Here is a 21,340-nt window from a genome sequence, read left to right as displayed (position 1 = left end):
CCATCGGGTAAATTGACTTCAGTGCGTCACGTGCCATTTCCCTGTGTGATAAGTTAATGGTAAAACACAATAAATCCTTCAGCGAATGTTCAGCAACGTAAATGATTCGATCCTTTGGGGATGACAAGATGCCGTCCGCATGTCCCGTGCTAATGTCGTAGGAAACCTTTCCCCATGAGTGTCATTGAACTGACATCACAGACTAACAGCCCGTCCCGTGCGCAGTATCATGGTAACCACAGGGCAATCTTGGCTTCCGTGAATAGATCATTGATGCCACTGATTCACAGCCCGTCCTGAGCGCGGTATAACTGTAATGACAACGTAATCTTGCGTTCAGTTCATTGATCGCGAGCCTTTGAAGGTCGGCTTGTGACTCAGGTACGGCAATGATATGCTGCCTAAACCCTTAGAAGGGTCCAACAACAACCGCCGTGTACTGGCCATTGCGGATATTAGTTTATCAAGTCATGGTCTGTTGCCGAAGAGGGTAAACAAATTGTTTCATCATCCCACCTGATTTGCATGCAGCCTCGATGTTTTCCTTCGGGTGGCGTGCGGGTGCTGTGCTGCTGCGATGCTAAGCTGTAACCGTTGTGGTGCATCTTACACCGACCACCTGTAGGGTTCAGTGCGTTGCACTAATTTTATTACTCGAGCGTTGTCGAATGTAAGGTTTCGTTTCAGGTAAAAATGATGGACGTCAGTTGCTCAGGATGGACACGACGGTTTTGTCCAGTCCACATATAACTCGTTTTAACGAGAAATACATCTTTTTAAGGAGTTAAATGTGTATAACCTTAATACCATAGGCAAAACCTGAATTGCCTCCCATTTTACATCTCTACGAATATATGCGTTATCGTGCCTTTTGTCTGACATAGAGAACAACGCCGTTTTATACGTGGAGCGTTTGTACCAGACAAATTGACTCGACCAACCGGGTCCGATAAGGAAGAACTCATTCCGGTAGGCTTTTACGATTTTGTTATCGATCAGAGAGCTATAGGCTGTCAAAGCCGGAGGAGCTCCGCCTTTGCGAAGATGTTCAACCAGCACCACGTGAGCGTCGTGGTCTCATGCACGCAGTAGGCACCGAGGGCGGAAGCGGAATGTCACGCGATTACTTGCTAAGGTCTGATACGTCAAATATGTGGAGCAGTTCCAAATTTGTTGAACACGAGCAGCCTTCGCAATTTGTCGGACATGTAGTGCATGTCAAGTCCTTGGTTCGTTGGCACACACGATTAAACCAATCAAACGATCTATTCTTCTCCGGACACGCGCACACCGCGCCGACTTGGCGTATCCACACTCACAGGCAAGGTTGCCGTAATCGGCATATCGAACGGCAGGATGGGCTGCCCACACGTGACGTCACTAAACCCGAGTACGAACACCACAGTGCATACAATTGCCAACCAAGGCATTCACGTACTAATTAGGCTTTAAGAGGCCCCTGCTGTATTCCAATGAGCCCTTCAAAGTCGGGGAAGCGTCACACGTGTCGGACGGAATGACCTCTCGTGGGCAGGTCTTGTCGAGAAATGAGAGTCGCGTGCGATGTCGGTGGAAAAACCTTCGAAGATCGCGCGTGGAATGGCTTTAGAAGTCGAAGAGCTGCTCAATACCACCACGATCATCATAACCTTTTGCATTCTGAGGGGTCTGTGGGCTTTCCAAGGGACCCATTCACACTCCGAGGTGCTATGGTAGGTTTTGACCTCGGGTGCTCTGTAACGGCTGATTTTCACCGCACTGCGCAGAACTTTGGCTGCTTTTGCACATTTCCGCGGCACTTTGTCTTTCTCTTGCATATTTCCGCGGCACATTGTCTTTCTTTTGCACATTTCCGCGGCAATCTGTCTTTCTGCATTTCGCTGTCCACGATCATGCGGAGTAACCCTCGTCATATTGTAACGTTTTGCATTGGGATTTACCGTTCATTTGCCGTTTTGGTGCGTTCTAGACCGTTCTTTGCCGTTCATTTACCGTTTTAATATTCTTTGGGATGCCGTCTGGGGGTTGGGAACGTTTTCTTTATGCTCCTAATATTTTAGATCGCAACTGATGGCTCAGGGGCTCATTTGTCTCTAAAGGTACTAGTATTTTTGGAAGCTCTTGTGTATGCGTGTGTGTGTGTGTGTGTGTGTGTGTGTGTGTGTGTGTGTGTGTGTGTGTGTGTGTGTGTGTGTGTGTGTGTGTGTGTGTGTGTGTGTGTGTGTGCGTATGTGTGTGTGTTTAGGGTCGTTATATTTCTGATCCTACTTAATGCCTCAGTGAGCTGTGTTTTTCGTGACTGATTGACACAAGCGCCCATTGCGATCTTCCCATGTTTCTTGGAGCCTCATCTTTCTGGTGTCCTTAGACGTTTGTGTGAAACCTGAATTTTCCGTTGCACCTTCAACATTGATAACATTATCGGAATTCACCCAACCGTGCTCACTCTCTTTTGAGTGTCTGGGGTGAGTGTCTGAAAGTGTTTTGAGTACCTTGTGAATGTTCCACGTCCCTCTTCACGGATCTGTTTCTTCCCGCCTTCCGCCTTACCTTCCGTTCGTTTGCGCCTATAATTCCGGTCGAGCGCGGCGTCGATACAAGCCATAAACTCGGTAATAAACAAGCACTGTCATTGGTGTGCTAATTTGCACATAGCTCGCGTACAAACAAGCGTAGAAAGCTTAGAGCTTGCCTTAGAGAACGACAGGAGGCCCATTAGAAAAACGGGTACAGCATTGCGACTGCTTTCACATATGTGATGCAAGTAAACCATCACCGTGATACCGTGATATTTTGACCCCTGCGACAACATTGTGTTAAAAGTGTACCTGGGGCGTCCCCAAACAGGGATGGGGGGGGGGGAAACATCCTCAGGGGAGGGATATGAGGGTCTCAAGGGGGGCATAGCGATGTAGTCAAAATCATGCCTGGGGAAAGACAGATGCCCATGAAGACAGCGCCAGCAGGTCAGCGCCAGGTGCCACCTGGAAAGTTATTTCACATTCACTGCACGCAACACACGCATTGCATCAAAAATATCTGCCATGGTGACCAAGAATGGGCAATGATTCCCTTCACACGGAGTGGGCGGCCACTGTCGAGATACTGAGATCTCAGCTATTTTATTTTAGTTGCTTTGCCCGGATACAATCACTGTGTAGAAAACTTCCCTAACCCATCACCCACTCGTATTATACCGATCGTGAGAGAGGTAAGAATACGCTTGGTTTATGTCTTGCTAGGTTGTTTGCTTGCTTTGGAGGAATCGTCATTGGTTTCATCGTCAGAAATAAATGCACCTGCAAAGGTCCACTGCTCTTGTAGGTCAAAAGTTGTAGAATTCATTGGCTGCTTGTTTGTGCATATTCAAAACAAAATCTGCAGTCAAAGCTCATTGTATTTCAGTTTTTTCATTGTAACCACGATATTCTTGCAGTTAAAGTTCACATTTATGTCACATGTGTCATACCTAATTGCTCACGGAAATCATGCCCATGGAACACGTTAACAAAGTAGCCCTTGTTCATTCGTCAACAATAGCGTAAGCTTTTCGCTTCTTTGCATTTCGGAAAAGTAATAAGAGTTCATTACGCCATCGCTAAAAAGTAGTTCCGTTGCGTCACTGATCAACGGAATAGAGGACCGTGTCCATATATGGCCCTAAACAAAACAGAAATTCCGTCGTTTTCAACAACGAAATTAAGTATGCATTCTTCAATGCAAGATATAGGCGCAGTATGCACATCCTATAAGCAAATTAAATACATCATGGACAGGAATACAGCCAGACGTACAGGCGAGGAAACATCCCAAAAGTTGACCCGTTTGGAGGCGTATTGCCTACAAAAAACTCGTGATTTTGAAATCTCGGTATTGCCGCACAGACTGCATGGGCTGTGGGAAATATTATATTGAATACAGAATATATCGCTCCCACTCGTCGTGTAAACTGCTGAACTTTTTTTCGGAGAGTGCTCATTACTAGTACGCAATTGTGTATAGCATCATCCATATTTGCTGTGAAAATATCTACGAAATTTCTGGCTAGTAACGCGCTGACAGCTGTGTTCCATGTGCTGAGCGATGTGCACGTCATTGGCCACATGTCTGATTGAACTGATTTGGAACTTGCCAGAATACGACGTTGATTTCTTAACCAAGGCACAAAAGTAACAAGACGACGAAAGTACCGCGTGAAAGCCCTCCCAAGAGCAAAAGCATGCATTAAGGGTGGTGGGGGAGATAACATTTTTGTTCGCCGCGAGGCATTTGACATGTGCGTAACCACCTCCACCAGTCACAGCAACGATGGCTGAACAAATTAATGCCTCCTCGGACACCTATGTCGGCGGGTCTGAGTCCCCGATGAGCCAGCGTTGCCCTGCCAGTCCCAAACATCCCAAAGGAGGGACCTCCGCGAGTCCTGACCCGGGCTCGCGGATAACTCAGCGGTGTTCCACAAGTCCCAGACCAACAGTCGAGGTGGTCCCAGCGGACTCGAACGATGGCTCGGAGACAGCTCAGCGGTGTTCCACAAATCCCAGACCAACAGTCGAGGTGGTCCCAGCGGACTCGAACGATGGCTCGGAGACAGCTCAGCGGTGTTCCACAAGTCCCAGACCAACAGTCGAGGTGGTCCCAGCGGACTCGAACGATGGCTCGGAGACAAGTCAGCGTCGCTCCGCCAGCCCCGGAATCACAGCCGACGGCACTCCGTCGAGCTCTAGGTGTAGTTCAGGGGCCAGTCAGCACCGCGCCGCCAGTCCCAACCGACCTGGCGAGGAGGCGCCACCTGCGGCCGGGCGGGAGTCGGGAAACGGGTCGCTGACGCCACACAGCTCTTCCTTTGCCGCGGAGGAGCTCGCCGAGCTCGACGAATTCCAGGCACGCATGCAGCGCATGTTCCCGGTAACGGCGTCGACGGCGTCGTTCATTGGCGTGCCTCGTCTGCACCGGCGCGGCAGCAGTCCGTCATTCGGCGCATTCTCCGATCCCGACGGCGGCGCCGTGCTGCGGCGCGCCAGCGAAGCTCTTGGTATAGATGGCACTGGCATCTGCGAGGCGTGGCCGCATGGTGTGTCCGGGCCCAGGGCGCCGATCCAGGTGCTCGTCTCGGAGGACAGCCGCCCCGACCTGGGCGTGTGGGGAGCGCAGGCGTCCGAGATCGGCCGCATCGCTCGCGACACAGGAGATCCGCGCGTGAGGGACCTCTGTGCTATTGTGAGCACGAGACGCGAGGACTCAAAGGCCAAGGGCACCAGAACCATTCGCCTGAAGTCCAAGGACACGTGAGATGAGTCAAGCTTTCTGCTCATTTTTGGGCTCTTTTGTGGATAATTCGCGCCTTTTCCTTCGCCGAAATGCGTGAATAATGCTGGTCGACAAGTGTGTCCGCGGCCAGGACGAACATATCCCGACAATGCTCGAATACATGGAACGTCACATGCAACACTAAGTTACCTCCATATTTGAGCATGCGCATATTCAGGAAGCACTGGTGTGAAGCCTAAGTTTGAATCTGAGCACACTTTCTCATGGGACCAGCTCGTGAACATCGCAGGTATGGCATTTGTCGGCGCATGGAACTGAAACCGTCCCCTGCCCGGGCACGTCCCCTCACACGGATATTAGACGAGGGTGTCCTCAGGCACATCCACCACTTCACTAGATCCGGACAGTGACAGGCTAAAAGTCAGCCTAAAAAGCACGCCCAGTAGTTATCCAAACACAGATTAGTGTAACGGCCTGTGTAAATACGTACCACAAATGTTACAGCTCTTAACGGTGTCAGGCAATCTGGTCACATGCAAAGGAAAACGGATGTACATCGGCCATATCGTCTTTGCAAAATTTGTGCCTGCATCGCTGTGTGTTGCAGGCTGCCTGGGAACAGCGTCGTTGGGCTTTTCACTCTTCATCTCACCGCTTATCATCGTTTGGTGTCGCAGGCTGGCTGGACTTCTCACCACTTATCTCACCGCTCACCACCGCCGTATGTTGCAGGCTGGCTGGAAACGGCGTCACTGGGCTTCCCACCCTTCATCTCACCGCTTATCATCGTTTTGTGTTGCAGGCTGGCTGGACTTCTCACCACTTATCTCACCGCTCACCACCGCCGTATGTTGCAGGCTGACTGGGAGCAGCGTCGCTGGGCTTCTCACTCTTCATCTCACCGCTCGCCACCGGCGTGTGTTGCAGGCTAGCTGGGAGCGGCGTCGCTGGCCTTCTCACTCTTCATCTCACCGCTCGCCACCGGCGTGTGTTGCAGGCTGGCTGGGAGCGGCGTCGCTGGGCTTCTCACTCTTCATCTCACCGCTCACCATCGCCGTGTGCCGGCGCAAGTCCACGCGGCTGACGGCCGTCATCGGCGGACTGGTGGCTGCGCTTGGCATTCTCTTCACATCGTTCGCCTCTCAGTTTCACCAGCTGTTCCTTTCATACGGTGCAGTGTTTGGTGAGTGAGCTGCGGCCACCGGCACCTTTCGAACGCGGGGTGTGTAGCGGGGCTGCGACAGCCACAGACACTGCGCGGCGGGTTCTTTTGGACTGTGAACGCAAGGCCTCTGTTCTGGGACGGGTCCATGCTTAATTCTGGGGTGAGTCTGTTTTGGGGCCCCCACCACTGGGGCTTTTCTGTTTAGCCGCTAGCGTGGACACAGCACGCGGCTGAGGTTACGTTTCCGACACCGCAAGAGACTGTCTCGACAGCACGTTTGCTGTCAGGATGACCACTGCAGCGCGCGTTCACAGTTAGTGACCCTATCGCGATGCACCTGGTACGGTGGTCCTTCAGCTGTCGCGAGCATGGGACTGTCAATGACCCAGAGTGAGTCTTTACGCTGGGCGTCGGCAAAGGTGGGCAAAGTTAACGCACGATGGAACTTGCGGTAAAGATAATCTGCCGTCAATTAAGTAGGCCATCTGAGTAAAATTTGATACGTTAAGTCGCTCAAGAAGCTAATGGAAGATGAAGTCCGCCAGCTAAACCGTGAGCTTTTCAAATTATCTTCCAGTAGCTGACTTGTACCCCTAAAACTTTTCAGTTGATGGAAATAGTTAAATTGTATCTTTGCTGTATACTCACCGCATTGCGATTCCTATTCCTATGTTTAGCTATGAGTGTGCGTGCATTTTACAGTCGTGCTATTGTCCTGAATGGTTAAAGACTAGACTTGGGGATTCGCTGCATTTTGGGAATCAAACCCTGTGGTAGGTGTATCTGGATTTGGATTCAGATTTGTGATTCGAGACTGGAATAGACTGAAATGGATTCAGATATGTTCTGATCTTTCCATCAAAATTTCAAGTCGTGCAAGATGACGGCGTACAATACCAATTTCTAAACAAATTCAGTTGGTTTTTGTGCTCGACATACCTGCCAGTGATTCATTTCTAACTCGGTAAAAATGAGAGAAGGGCATTGACGTCAGCCTGTGTAGGTGTCGAAGTTTTTGTCTTGATGAGGTATGGGCCAAGTCTTATGCTTCTTCATACCGTATGTTGTAGAAAAATCTGCCGCAGAGTCTATGGACATAATGACGCACCATTTGCTCCCAAATCCTGTTTGTGCGCAACATACATAGCTTACCCATCAAGCCAACAGGCGTGCTGGGCATGATATCCTTGCAGGGGGAAAGCTTCGGTCCATGGGTACAGATTCAATGCTTGAGCAGGGGCGGGGGGGGGGGGGGAAGAGGGGGAGAGCACCAGTTGGCCGAAAATGTTAATTTGGGATTATGGAGGGTGACTGGAGCGCAATAAAACGACCAAAGTTTGCCGCCTCCCTGGACTTCTGGCGGGCCCAAAGCCATCTTACATGACCTCAACTTTTGATGCCCTCGTCAGCAGCCCGCCCCGTGGCCCGTGGTCCGTGATCGTCACCCGTGGCCCGTGGCCCGTGATCGTCACCCGTGACCTGTGACCTGAGAGTCGTGACTGCCGCCAGCGGTGGGCGTCTCCATGACCCGGGACGCGTCCACGCTGATGGTGGGCCAGTACTTCAAGCGGCGCCGGGAGCTGGTGGAGACGGTCGTGGTGTCAGGCAGTGGTCTCGGCCTGGCCATCATGTCGGCCTTTCTGCACGGCGCCATAGGGTAAGAATCCCCGTAAAGTGGGCCTTATTTGGGCCTTTTTGCACGGTTTCTCGGGTGATGATAAATGAAAATCGGTCCTGCAACAAGCAAATGCACTGGTGAGGATTACTGGACAAGTCGTGTTTATATCCAAACCCTACTGGCAAGGTAACGACCTTCCTTACACCTTGCAACTATGTCAGTTTGTCAGAGCTCATGAAAAAATTAAAACAGTACAACGGGGGTTGCATGTACCCTTGTGTATCGAGATTGCTCAACGCCCTGCTCAATATACGCAACATGGTGCAAGGCCACTTGAACTACAATCCACAACAAGCTTGACAGATACCAAAATGCAAGATTCCTGGATGTAACAGACAAAACAAACTGGGATTTGGCAATGTAAAGTATTGCAACGAATATCCCAGAACTGTAGCCCTTGCTGCCACATGTGCTGCAGCCCATGCTGCTGCTTTGATAGACGCCAGTCATGCCCGCTGCCCGCAGGTCCGCCGGCTGGAGGCTGGGGCTGCAGGCTGTGACCGGAGTGATATTCTTCACATTTCTGCTAGGTACATTTTACCGCTCTGCATCACTGTATCATCCTCAGCGAAGAGCCATTTTGCATCTTAAGAATTCGAAGAAAAAGGTGGGTGCGGTGAGAACCATCTGCAGTTTAGTTTTAGTTTAGCTGTAGCAAAACAAGAAAACTGTAGACGCTTGATCTCTTGACAGTTTGTGACGCGGGGAACCACGCTTCTGATGCGCTTATCTTCAGATTCATCCATCAGGCAGATGGATGCCATGCCTGGTCACGTGACACCCGTGCATGTACTGGTGGATGGATCAGGCGGAGAGTATATAAACGTGCGATGTGCATTCTCTCACAACTTAACAGCGTGTCATTTCCCATTTGAACCACGCGACGACGCGTGGTATTTCCAGTAATATGGCGATAAATGGCGTGACAGGTACCACCCTTAAGTGAAATATTTGTGATGGTCATGTGTTGAACCGAGTCCTATCATTCAAGGTAAAAGGTAAGAGCAAGCTGGACGAGAAGCCGCCGTTCTTCGACCTGTCCATGCTCAAGTCGCTGACGGTGCGCATCCTCCTGATCTCCGCCAGCCTCAGCTCGGTCGGCCTTCACACACCGCTTATATACATGGTCAGTGCACTCGCGCACTCGTGCACTTAAAGACACACCGGTAGGCGCGGTAGGTCCGCAACACTAATGCGTCCGTGTTATTGACATCGCCTGCTGCGCAGGTCGAGGTGTCAGCAGACCACGGGTGGATTGGTTTGTTCGGAGCTCGTGAGACGTGCACACACACACACACACACACACACACCACACACACACACACACACCACACACACACCCACACACACACACACACACACACCACAACACACACACACCCACACACACACACACACACACAAATATATATTATATATATATATATATTATATATATATAATTTTATCATATATATATATGCTATATATATATATTACATATTTATTATATTCATATCATTATATATATATATATATATATATATATAATATATATATATATCTCTCTCTCTCTCCTCTCTCCTCTCTCTCTCTCTCTCTCTCTCTCTCTCCTCTCTCTCTCTCCTTCTCTCCTCTCTCTCTCTCTCTCTCTCTCTCTCCTCCTCTGCCTCTACCTCTGTCTCCTCTCTCTCTCGCTCTGCTCTCTCCTCTCTCCCTCTCTCTCTCTTCCGTCGGTCTGGGTCCCTCTCTCTCTCTCTCTCTCTCTCTCTCTCTCTCTCTCTCTCTCTCTCTCTCTCTCTCTCTCTCTCTCTCTCCTTCTCTCTCTCTCTCTCTCTGTTAAACAAGTTCAGTTTCTGGTAATAGCGTAGCAAATCCAATGCGCGGAGAGCATTAAGGCCCTCCCGGGTATGCATCTATTTTAGAACTTGATAATAAGCTTGCAAATGTTTCACCTGCTTCCTATTGCTGTCACTGCACACATGAGGAGAAAGAGGCAAGTACCGTGGCATTGCCAGGCGCTGGGTCATTCACGTTGTCAGAATACGTGCCAGGCGAAGGGTCCGTCGACGGCGAAATGGGCAGCTGTGCTGTAGCCGATGCCGCCGTCCTTGTCGCGGCATCGTGGGCGGGTGTACCGAAGATGGCAGTGGGCAGGGGAGGGCCACGGCATCTGTTCCACGGCTGATGACGCTGCTCTGACACTGTCGGCAGGCCTACCAGGCGCAGGAGGACGGCCTGGGCGAAGGCTCTGTGCTGCTGCTGCAGACCTACCTGGGTCTGGGGTGGGCGCTCGGCTGCTGGGCATTCGGCTTTGTCACCGTCAGAAACAACCAGGTAACCATGTGATCTGGCCCTTGCCACGGCCTAAAAAGGACGTGATGTTTTAGTCAACCACTCTGACAAAATTGCATCGATGCGACCATCGCGATTGTAGCACTGCCGTAGTGCTGGGCCAGAGTGTGATCTGCGCGTTTGAGGTAGCTCTAACGGTTATTTATCAGCACAGCTACGCTGCTAAAAGTGAAGCTTGTTTGAACCGACCGGGGAGATAGGCACGGAAGCTTGCGAAATGTTGCACCGATCCATACGTACAGATAGAACCGGGATGGAGATTAACCTCGTAATCTACATTTTCCAATGCTTGTCCACATCACTGGGACCGCACCTGGGCCGCACACCAACAGCCTCGTGATGTAGTCATGTCGCCACCCGCGGCGTCGCCCCGCGCTGACGGCGCTCCGTGCGCGCGCGCGGCAGGAGTGCCGCATCAGCGGGCAGTACCTGTGTGATGTAGTCATGTCGCCACCCGCGGCGTCGCCCCGCGCTGACGGCGCTCCGTGCGCGCGCGCGGCAGGAGTGCCGCATCAGCGGACAGTACCTGTGTGATGTAGTCATGTCGCCACCCGCGGCGTCGCCCCGCGCTGACGGCGCTCCGTGCGCGCGCGGCAGGAGTGCCGCATCAGCCGGCAGTACCTGTGCCAGGCGTCCTCCTTCCTGTGCGGCGCGTGCCAGCTGGCCCTGCCGGCTGTGCGCGGCCACACCGGCTACGTGCTCTTCGCCTGGCTGTACGGCATCTTCTACGGCGGCTACCAGTACAGCCTCAAGATGTGCACGTACGAGAAGGTGCGCGCTCGCAACTTCGCCAAGACGTGGGGGTTCGTGCAGGGCAGCCAGGCGCTGCCGATGGTGCTCGGCGTGCCCGTCACAGGTGAGTGATGCGGCGCCGCGGCGGTGCTTCCTGAGGAGCTGCAGCTTGACGCGGGCGTGAGCTGTGGCCGCGGGCTCACGCGGACTGGACGCGCCTCACGACCAGTTGTTACTGTCAAGGCAGGAGGCACTATGCAGGTGTTTGGGTCTATGAATGGGGCATCACTAGTTATGCCTGGAGGTCGTCGGGTTTTTATGCGTACACAAAGTAATATCTTTTTTACCGCCAGAGGTAGGGTATTGATTATGCGAATTACCTTTGCATAGCTCAGTACTGTGAAATGAATACGGAATTTTCAGGAAAAGAGTGTCGTTATAATAACCTTCTGGTGATCATGCTTCCCTTGTGGTTTAATTGAGGCAAATGGAAAAGTACTAAACAGATAGCAGTAATGTTTTCATGTCAGTGAAAATATTCGCTGCTCTGACTCATACGCCTGTCACCTAGGCTACATCAACGTGGCCATCGGCGAGAAGGCCGGCTACTACTTCAGTGCGTCCTTCGTCGTCATCGGCAGCCTCAGCGTCTTCCTGATCGACTTCCAGCGGCGGCGCGGCCGACGGCGGCACCACCGGCACCGGCACGACGCGTCGACCGGCGGCGAGCGGCCGGCCGAGGCTGAGGCGCCGCGTGAGCGGGCCGACTCGCTGCCGGACGTCGATGAGCGCGTACTCAGCCTGCTGAAGCAGCGCGTAGCCGCCGTCAACAGCAGCAACGAGTTGCGCAAGCAGGAACTAACCTGCATCTCAGAGGAGGGCATCGCCGACATGGACCTTCCCGACGCGCTCTTTGAGGACATCGAGCTCGAGTTGAACCTGCTGCAGGGCGACATCACCTCGTGCAACAAGGTTCGAGAACTACTTGATGCTGAGCGAGTACGAGAACAACCTGATCGCCGAGCTCCCGGCAGGACCGGCGCGCCGGCGGCGTCGGACGGCGTCGCTCGCTCGTCAAGCAGGTGTCGTCGATGCGCGGACGAGCCGCACACCTGCTCTCCTCCAAGCCGGCCGACATCCCGGAGGAACGCAGCGATGTCGAAAGCGACCTGCCGTCGGACTCTTCCGTCTCAGTCGCGGCTCTTCCGCGGTCTGATGATGCGCGGCCGGCGGAAGGAGGCAGCGGAGGCGCCGCCGCCGCCGCCGCCGCCGCCGCCGCCGCCGCCGTGACCTTCCGACTCGGCGGCGCCGCTCCAGTCGGTGTGAGCTTCTAGTGAGAGAGCGCTTTCGGTGTGCGACGCGTCGGGCTCGCGCTCGAGCTGCGTCGGCCTCGGCCCGCGTGGACGGTGACCTGAGGGTCACGTGAGATACCGCGGCGCCAGGCGAACCAGCCGCTCTGTAGCGAGCAGGATTGGCCCGACCTTTGGACGTGAGCGCATTCGAGTGTCTCTGTTGTTGTTCGTGCAATAAATATGGCTCGTGTTTCCAGAACGCAGGTGCGTGATATGCGGTGCAGAGGAGCATGCGTTGGCCGGTAGAGGATCAAACCAAGTGAGGTGGCGGCGGTGCGGAGCCATAGCCATAGCTCACAGTATTGCCTAGAAACCGGGGCCTGCATTGTCCACGTAGTGATAACATTGATCTCGCTCTTTTACATTGGTTTAAGTTGCAAAGTGGCTATCAGGTTCACAACTTCTTGCCCGTTTTAAATCCCTTGAACTAGGAAATGGTGTATAATGGGTTCAATCCCCTCATGTCTGGATGACATTCATTCTGCACAACAGTCTTTACTGATATCGGTGTTGCGGCGCAGATCATTGGTTGACATGATGTCCACGGCTTACTGTTCAACAAAAAGGTGTTGTGGTTTAAAAAAAAAACAACACGAAAGTACGCACTCCAGCAGCCACAAGCAAACCACACGGCGTGGATTCATATGTATCTGCATGTATTTGGAACATAAATTCGGTAAATACAACGGTTCTAACATCGTTGGATCCAGCATCGGACCATGCCGCAACAAAACTCCAGTTGGGCTGCCGCATTAAATGCAGGCCAAGGGAAGCGGAAATAGGCGTTTTCAACCATTTCGTGAGAAGGGGGGGGGGGGATGTCATGCCTCTGCAAACTGGACGGGCCGTGACCCGTTGGATCCGCCCCTACTTCCTGACAGTACAATCGTTACTATGAATGTCCCTGAAAACAATAATGAATGCACACCGTGCGGTTATTCATCACCGTCTAGTAATGCAGAAATTATCACGCACCCTGTCACTGACATTGAACACTGCATACGGTAGCATCTGGAGTCCCCTCTCTCGATAACTATGTCCACGGATTTCATTGGTAGCTCAGGCACTTCTTGATTCGTTGTCTCTAAACTAGACAATTCTCCACGGCAATATAGTTCTTCCAACACTGATTCGAAGTAATGACACCGTAATACTACCGTTTCACTATGCTGACAAGTCATCGGGGAAGACACGCACCGTCCTGCGGGCCCCACCGCCGTCGATGTGATGCACATGCTGGCAGCGCGCGCCATAACAACAGGGAGCGCGCGGTCGCACATCAGAGCAGGACCACGCCTCTGGCGTCATCTGGCCGGGGAGCCACCCGTCGTGCGCCAAGCTGGGTGGGTAGCCCCGGTCTCCCTCCCCTCCCCCACCCGATAGCTGCGCCGTCGCTCAGTCTAGAGTGTGTGCTCCAGACGCCAGTCGCCAGTGTGCTCCAGACGCCAGTCGCCAGTGTGCTCCAGACGCCAGTCGCCAGTGTGCTCCAGACGCCAGTCGCCAGTGTGCTCCAGACGCCAGTCGCCAGTGTGCTCCAGACGCCAGTCGCCAGTGTGCTCCAGACGCCGGTCGTCAGTGTGCTCCAGACGCCAGGCCGCAAGGGGAGGCGGCAACAGCTCAGCACAGCACGTCACCCTGCTCACGTTGACGCCCTCGCCGTCCGCCGGCCTCACGAGTAGACCACGCCGAACACGATGATGACAATGCAAAAGGCGAGGAGGTAGAGGACGCGGCTGACCAGGTCGAGCAGGCGAGGCGAGACCGTGCGCCGCCTCGGGCGCGGCGGCAGCGGCCCCAGGTCGTCAGTCGGCGGTGGCGGCGGCGGCAGAGTCTCGGCCACGATCGCCTGCAGCGACAAGCCAACAGCGCCCCGTTAGCTGGACACCCGAGACAGCCTCGGCACGGTAATGCCATCATGGCATGGCCATGCGACCACTTTGACGCGGCGGAGCCGTTTGGCGTCCACGCTTGTCCAGGTTTGGCGTCCGGCTTGTCGTCCATGCTCTCTATTGTCTTGCCCACTGACCTACGAATTTTGATAGCTGTCCGTCGGCTATCCCTGGGTCAACACTCTTACCATTCCCCGTGACCTCCGGGCCTCCGAGCAATGATTCGGAAGAGTGGATGTGGGCTCTATGACCCTCGCATCTGCACTCAGCAACCTGACATCTTTACCATTACCATCTGATCACCATCCTTGAGCCACCTTGAACTTGACCTTGAACGGCTTGTTAGATTCCAATCCCTTAGATTCCAATCCCTGAACCTGACCTCCTCATCATTATCTTCTCTCGCCCACCGCTGAAACTGACCTCCGACTCATTATCAGCTGTTCAGACGAAATTTAGGCGTATGCATTGTTTGCTCGCGTTTCATCAGGATTATCTTTCTCTTTAAGCAAATAATGTTGCGTGGGTGCTGACCCCGCCAGCCGATGTGTCCAAACTGTGGGGCTGAGTTTGCCCCAGCCTGGGGACAAAATGGTCCTGGGTATTTTGGACGTGGCAAGCAACGTTACAACATGGTCAGCCAGTGGTAAACTTCTTCCTTGTTGTGGATACAAGACGCTTGAGGTGTGTTTTAATTTCATTGCTCCCATTAATGTGCTCCCCAAGGCACTGACCTCTGATATTCCCCCTTGGTACTAGCTACCGAGCCACGCGCACATATTCGCACCGAAACCCGACTTGGGGAGGCTGGCCACCTATCTTAATCTCTGAGTATGACCTCCGCACCATTACCCTCTACTACAAGCCAGCAAAAGGGTCATTTAGGTCATGACCACCTGACCTTCATCCCTGAAAACATTGTTCAGGACGCTGTCACCCGATATTCTCACGGCCGGGCCTGACCTCTGGGTCGTTGTCGTTGCCGTTTTGGGCGGGCGGTTTGGGCGGCTGCAGCTCCGGCGTCGCCGCGTCGTCGGTGACCGAGCCACAGCCCAGACTCATGCGGTACACGACCAGGCTCTGCACCAGCGCCCACAGCAGGAAGAACAGGCACACGAAGTTCCAGAGGTCGAGTGCCTTTATAAAGGCCACCGGTGGCGCCGCCCTACCGGCGATCGCCGTTACTATGAAGCAAGCCAGCAGCATGAAGGAGGCCAGCAGAGCCCGTACCACCACCGCTGCGGAAGGGGAGACATGACCTGTCACACCGGCCTGAGGGTGCGGAAGGGAAGACATGACCTGTCACACCGGCCTGAGGGTGCGGAAGGGGAGACATGACCTGTCACACCGGCCTGAGGGTGCGGAAGGCAGACATGACCTGTCATACGGGCCTGAGGGTACGGAAGGGGAGACATGACCTGTCACACCGGCCTGAGGGTACGGAAGGGGAGACATGACCTGTCATACGGGCCTGAGGGTACGGAAGGGGAGACATGACCTGTCACACCGGCCTGAGCGACATCGGCTGCTAGTGATGGATTCAGTAATGGTGAAATAAACAACGGCACGCTATATCATGGCATCGCGGTAACGCTACATTCACAATGCCGCACTGCGTTGCATAAACGCTGGATCAATAGCGTGACGTAAAATACAACCGATTTGGCGTCTATCGCTTATTAAGGCAATTGATCAAGCGATGAATGCATTCGCAGATGCATATTGCGTTTAGCACCAATCAGCTGTGACTTTCACTTACAGCCTGGGCTGAGCCAGAAAGTCATGTAGGACGCAATCACCAAGATGCAGGTGGGTATGATGTCGTTGATGATGTAGTAAATTGAGACTCGTCTGAAGGTCACCCTCAAAACTAGAGACTTCGAACGAGCCGGTCCACCTGAAGCGACACAGATTCACAAAAACAGTGTCAAAACAGTTCAGCAGCGTCATGCCTCATAACGATGGCTATGGAAGTATTCTTGGCGAAGGGCACATGAAGTTGAAATACTTTCGCAGTTGACATTTTGGGGAATTTCAGCCTCACAGTTCTACTAAATTCATCGTGTTATTGTTGAGTGTTCCAATGAAAGACGCGTTGGCACAGCCGTTGGCTTTTCAGTGTGCTAGGGCAGTGCGCTACCCGGCCCATGTAGTAGACTGGTGCCCTCTGAAAAGGCAAGGCCGACAGAGGCAAGACTGACAAGGCAAGCCTTTCAGTACTATTTTTGGTTTTTTAGTGTCGCTTAGTGAAAGGGCGCTGAATGTTCTGCATCAATGCGCGGTAAACCGCTCACGCAGGCATCAAACTACAGTTGCTTTGCACGCGGTGTAAAATGCAAATAGGCACTTGATCCTGCAATGGCGCAGGGAAGGTGCGCAGCAAAACGTACGTTTTCCGGTCACGCATTTAAGAAGCTAGACAATGCCTGGCTGGCCAATGTTTCCAGCCTAGCACCAGGCTGCCCGACCGCCTCACCATGATCTTCGGCCATGCTGCCGATGCGGGAGCTGGCGCCTAGCGAGGTCAGGCGGAAGCCGCTGATGGAGAGGTTGGGCCCGGCGTACACGGGTCGGACGCCCGAGCGGGTCCAGTTCAGCATCAGCGCCTTGCTGTCCAGGTCTGAGGCAGCCGCAGGCAAGCGTTACCACAGCCATCAGGGCTGGGATGATGACCTGATGTGGCTTCATCAAGTGGTCACGCAGCTTTATTGCGTCATCACACGGTGACACGGTCCAGCTTGTCATGCATATATCACCTAGCAATCTGGTTCGAAAACTCGAAAGGCGTTCGATTCCTGTTACGTGATGCGTCTAACATTCAGATGGCATTACCAAGGAGGAGGACGTGGCTTTCAATCTCGTATTTTCATGTGCTAGCTGTCGATCAGTTCAAAAACATGTTTAGGGGTTTCAGCCCTGCTGTTGCGATATTCCATCCAACATGGCTCGACGTAAACTCCTCGTAAATCGGCTGCGGGGTCAGCGTTTTGGTGTAGGGCTATCAGCCATGATCCCACCAAGGACAGTCACTACCAGGCGGGAATGCCGCACGCAGCTACGTCGGTCTTACTTTGCCGAAGGAAGACACGGCATGTGTTCTTGTCCCAAGGGAAATAAGCCACGTTGAGGCCACAAGGAGCCTTGGTGATAACCCTGAAAAGAAAATGGCGATGGGTGCGTTTTCAGCCAATAGAACGATCAACCAATGTTGCATTTTAAAAGGAATGCCCCATGTTTGGGGCATATTTGAAAACCATACTCCAGTGGAACCTCAGGACTAGTTAGTCTAATAATAGCTCCTGCGCATTGTGCCGCTGCAGCACCGCCAAGACATAATGAGGATATCAGTTTTACTGATATTTTGTCCAAGTTACGCCTGCAGCGCTTTGTACGAGAAATACACTTATTCCCTGCAGTCGAAACCAACGTCGGCATGACAACCGTGCGCGCCTCTACTGGTGTGAATGAAAAAAGTCTGTGGTTGGCCCAGCGAGTAAGGGCCGTTACCGAGAAGCTGATTTCTTGAAGTTTGAATCAGTACGTCAAATGGATCATATACTATTCCCATTTCCAAAGCCAAAGTACAGCTGGACAATAGCCCATGTAGCAAAAGCAATGGGGGGGGGGAGAAATCAAAGCCATATCATAACGTGTCGTTAAATTCGCGGAATAATAGTTTGATGCTCGCATATACATATATATATATATATATATATATATATATACATCCTCCTGGACTATGTGTATATATATATATATATATATATATTATGGCCAGGCCATATATATATATATGGCTCCTCCTATATATATATATATATATATATATATATATATATATATATATATATATATATAATTGTCTAAACAGTGTTTCAGGTTTCCTAACATTCATAACACAACCATTTTGTCACATAAGTGTGCAGCAAACATTACAGGACACACATGCGCAAAACGCGAGGCAAATGAAATGGATCACTTTCATAGTGATAAGCCAGGAGCCAAATGAGATTTCGCCCTCAGGGTCGGCTACTTGAAACCGAAATTCTGAGCGTTTCGGAAGGATTTCTAGCAAATTGGCCTTACTGTTTAAATCGTACGCGTTTGATGCAGCAGTACGTGAAAATTACAAAAAGGTGGGATAATCCCTTTAACCAGTCAGCGAGAGAGCAATATAGAAAGAGAACAATAAATCAAGAAAGCGGGAGAGACAGTACAAGCGGGCAAGGGAGTGAGATAGTGACGGTGAGTACTCTAACAAAACATTGGGGAGGGGGCAAGCAGACACGATCTTTACCTTACATCTTTCTACCTTGCATCTTTCTGTAAACTGCAATCAGAAAGTGTTCATTTATATCAGGAGATGGATGGCAGCTACCCTCACTCCTCCCCTTTCCTTTCCGATCTCCGTTATGTTTGCAGCGAGCAAGGAGCGAGAGAGAGAGTGAGAGATAGTGTGAAAAACAGCTGAAAGAGGGTTTTGATGGGCACGACCGCTGGGCAGCAACATTATTGGGCAATAGCCGGCTAGCACAAGCTAAGGATGGGCTGCTGGTGGATTTTGGGTATCAGTGATATAATGTTTCGACCACCGTCTGCGTCTCAGACAAGACATATGCACGAACCCGCATGATCTATCGCTGCTCGAGAAGACATTGTTTGTTCTGGGCGCCGGTGGACGGAGGTTTGGGCACCGATGGACGGAGTTTTTCGGCTCAATAGTAAGGACTTCCTGGTGGGCTGAACTCTGTCTGGATGAGGTAACCTATCACTTAGTCTATACACAGTGCATTGCTTGGAGCTGTCGAGGGCTTTGGACTGCTTAGACGTGTCTGGTCCGTGCACGCGGTTCTAATTTGGAAACACGAATGGTGCCGCAGTGCGAGGTTTGCTGGAGGGCAGCGCGTGAGTGCTCTACGACGGAATGGAAGGATGCTAGACTTGCAATACGGCGGTAGCAAGTACAGTTCCCGGCGCAAGCGAGCTGTTTGGCCGACTGTCGAAAATGGTTCGTCGGCAACTGGACAAACGTGATGAGCCTGGACCGTGCGGCAGTGTTGCGGTGTCGACACCGAATGACGTGGAAAGGTTTGCTGATAACTGGCCAGACTGGCCTAGCTGACCCGTGCCGCCGTACCGCAGGGGTCAGGGAGATAGGGTGTTATAGTTTGATAGGCTGACAGACTGTAACGCACGTAAAGCCCTTTACAGCCTTGTCTCATGAGACGACCGTAGAGCAGTCTCTCAATAACTAGATCCACCGATTTTTGGTGCGAGGTCCAGGAACACGAGACTCCGTTGTGCTCATAGCAAATACCAGACGGAGCTTGGTATGTGCTGTGAACATCCCCCATCCATAGAGATCACTGAATATAACATTTTTAGCTGGAAGTGTTGAGCAGCGTGGTGAATTTCGAGGACCCGAGGGAGAAGCGGGACCACAAGCGAACAGGGAAGAGAATGACGGCATTTAAAGGAGCAACATCCTAATCCCACCCTGCACTTAAAGGCTGATACCTTCACTTCTCCATTTATTTCGACCGCAACAAAAGCAATATGTCACGCATACCAATGGAGAAAAACAACTACGATTAATGATATGCCACCCCTAATCATGGAGAAAAAACACAGCCGACAATAGCCGACAACAACTGGCATGAAACAATGGAAACATGACGTATAAGACGGTTGGGCATGGAACAGGTGATGATGAAAGCAGGGAATCGACATTTTGCATAGGACTGGAGCTTGAGGTTCACTGTTACCATGCATAGGCCTCCGGAGTGGAAACTCACCTGCGCTGCCACGTAATAGTACCGTTCGGCCGTATCATAAACATGTTGTCCAATGAGTTATCGAAATCCACCGACAGAGAGCGAGGATACAGCACAGATGGCAGCCATATCTTGGGAGCATCCATTAGTCCTGAAATATGGCGAATACAGCCCATACAGACCAATCATCCAGCAACTAGTGGACCAGAGAACCAATGTAAACGCTGCAAAAAACCCTTTGAAGTGAAGTATGCAGACACGACGTTTTGTTTTTGAGAGCATAGTAATAATTTGTTTGAGCACGAGAAGCAGAACGAGAAGTACGAGCAGTACTTCAGAGCAGTAAAAGCAGTACGAGAAGCAGAAGCCTTAACTTTGGACTATTGTACAAGTCCTGTAAATGCTATAAACATAGCACAGGCCTGCAATTCGATAATGATTTAAAATGCCAGTTTCTCAAGATGCCGAGGAAGGTCAGCTTAACTTAATGATTTAGACTAACCTAAACATCTTATTTCAAATCAGCATGTATGAACTCACCTCACGATAACTCATAATGACGTAACGCAATCAAATATCGGTTTTACGTAACCTTACGTTTATGGGATCAAAACACGGCTTTAGAAATGACAAATGGCAAACCCCCAACAGCGGCCCGGTTCTCACACGGGAATCGAAACGCGGCACATGTCTGCATTGCGGGAGCCTGAACCTAGCAGAGAAAAACGAACATTACTGATGCGATTACTCATGCAGCGCTGCACTCAACCGCGAGGATCAGGCGGCCACCCTTCCGTATGAGCCACGCACTGCACGAGCAAAAGGCGCCGTACGATCGCTGCCATCGACAGGCGCGGACGACCACCGCTCCTGGAAGCCGTCCACCAGCCCGTGACCCCCCATAACCACTGCATGCCCTGCACGCACATACCAGCGGTGGCGTGTGAGATCATCAGGCCGCCGGCAGCCGGGGATCCCCTGTACCGCAGCCGCATGTCGGTCCAGGTCAGGCGCCACAGGCAGCGCAGCGTCACCGCCTGTGAACGGCCCGGGTCAAATCCACAGCATATACCGAACACCGGCAGCCGGCGCGTCAATGCGTTCCGCTCCCCGTCCACTCAGTTAACTCCCCCTGCTCTCTCTCT

At 52.1% G+C, this 21,340-nt stretch overlaps 1 protein-coding gene and 1 pseudogene across 1 annotated transcript; one reads left to right on the top strand and one right to left on the bottom strand.

Annotated features, from left to right (window-relative positions):
• Nucleotides 1-12,422, top strand: part of LOC119103041 (monocarboxylate transporter 10-like) — a 70,235-nt pseudogene extending 57,813 nt beyond the window's left edge.
• Nucleotides 12,423-13,172: 750 nt separating this feature from the next.
• On the bottom strand, nt 13,173-21,232 carry LOC119103407 (glutamate-gated chloride channel; the record flags this gene model as incomplete). Its single annotated transcript, XM_037226931.1, is given in 7 exon segments — nt 13,173-14,378; nt 15,385-15,659; nt 16,181-16,318; nt 16,898-17,041; nt 17,492-17,574; nt 20,217-20,346; nt 21,127-21,232. Coding segments are annotated over 7 exon segments (1,053 nt in total), but the record flags the coding sequence as incomplete, so codon positions are not given.
• Between the last annotated feature and the right edge of the window lie 108 nt (nt 21,233-21,340).

The sequence above is a fragment of the Pollicipes pollicipes genome, unplaced genomic scaffold (assembly GCF_011947565.3).
Source record: "Pollicipes pollicipes isolate AB1234 unplaced genomic scaffold, Ppol_2.1 Scaffold_5724;HRSCAF=6776_pilon_pilon_pilon, whole genome shotgun sequence".
Classification (NCBI taxonomy): domain Eukaryota; kingdom Metazoa; phylum Arthropoda; class Thecostraca; order Pollicipedomorpha; family Pollicipedidae; genus Pollicipes; species Pollicipes pollicipes.
Note: the sequence above shows the minus strand (reverse complement) of the source record. Positions and strands in the feature narration are given on the sequence as shown.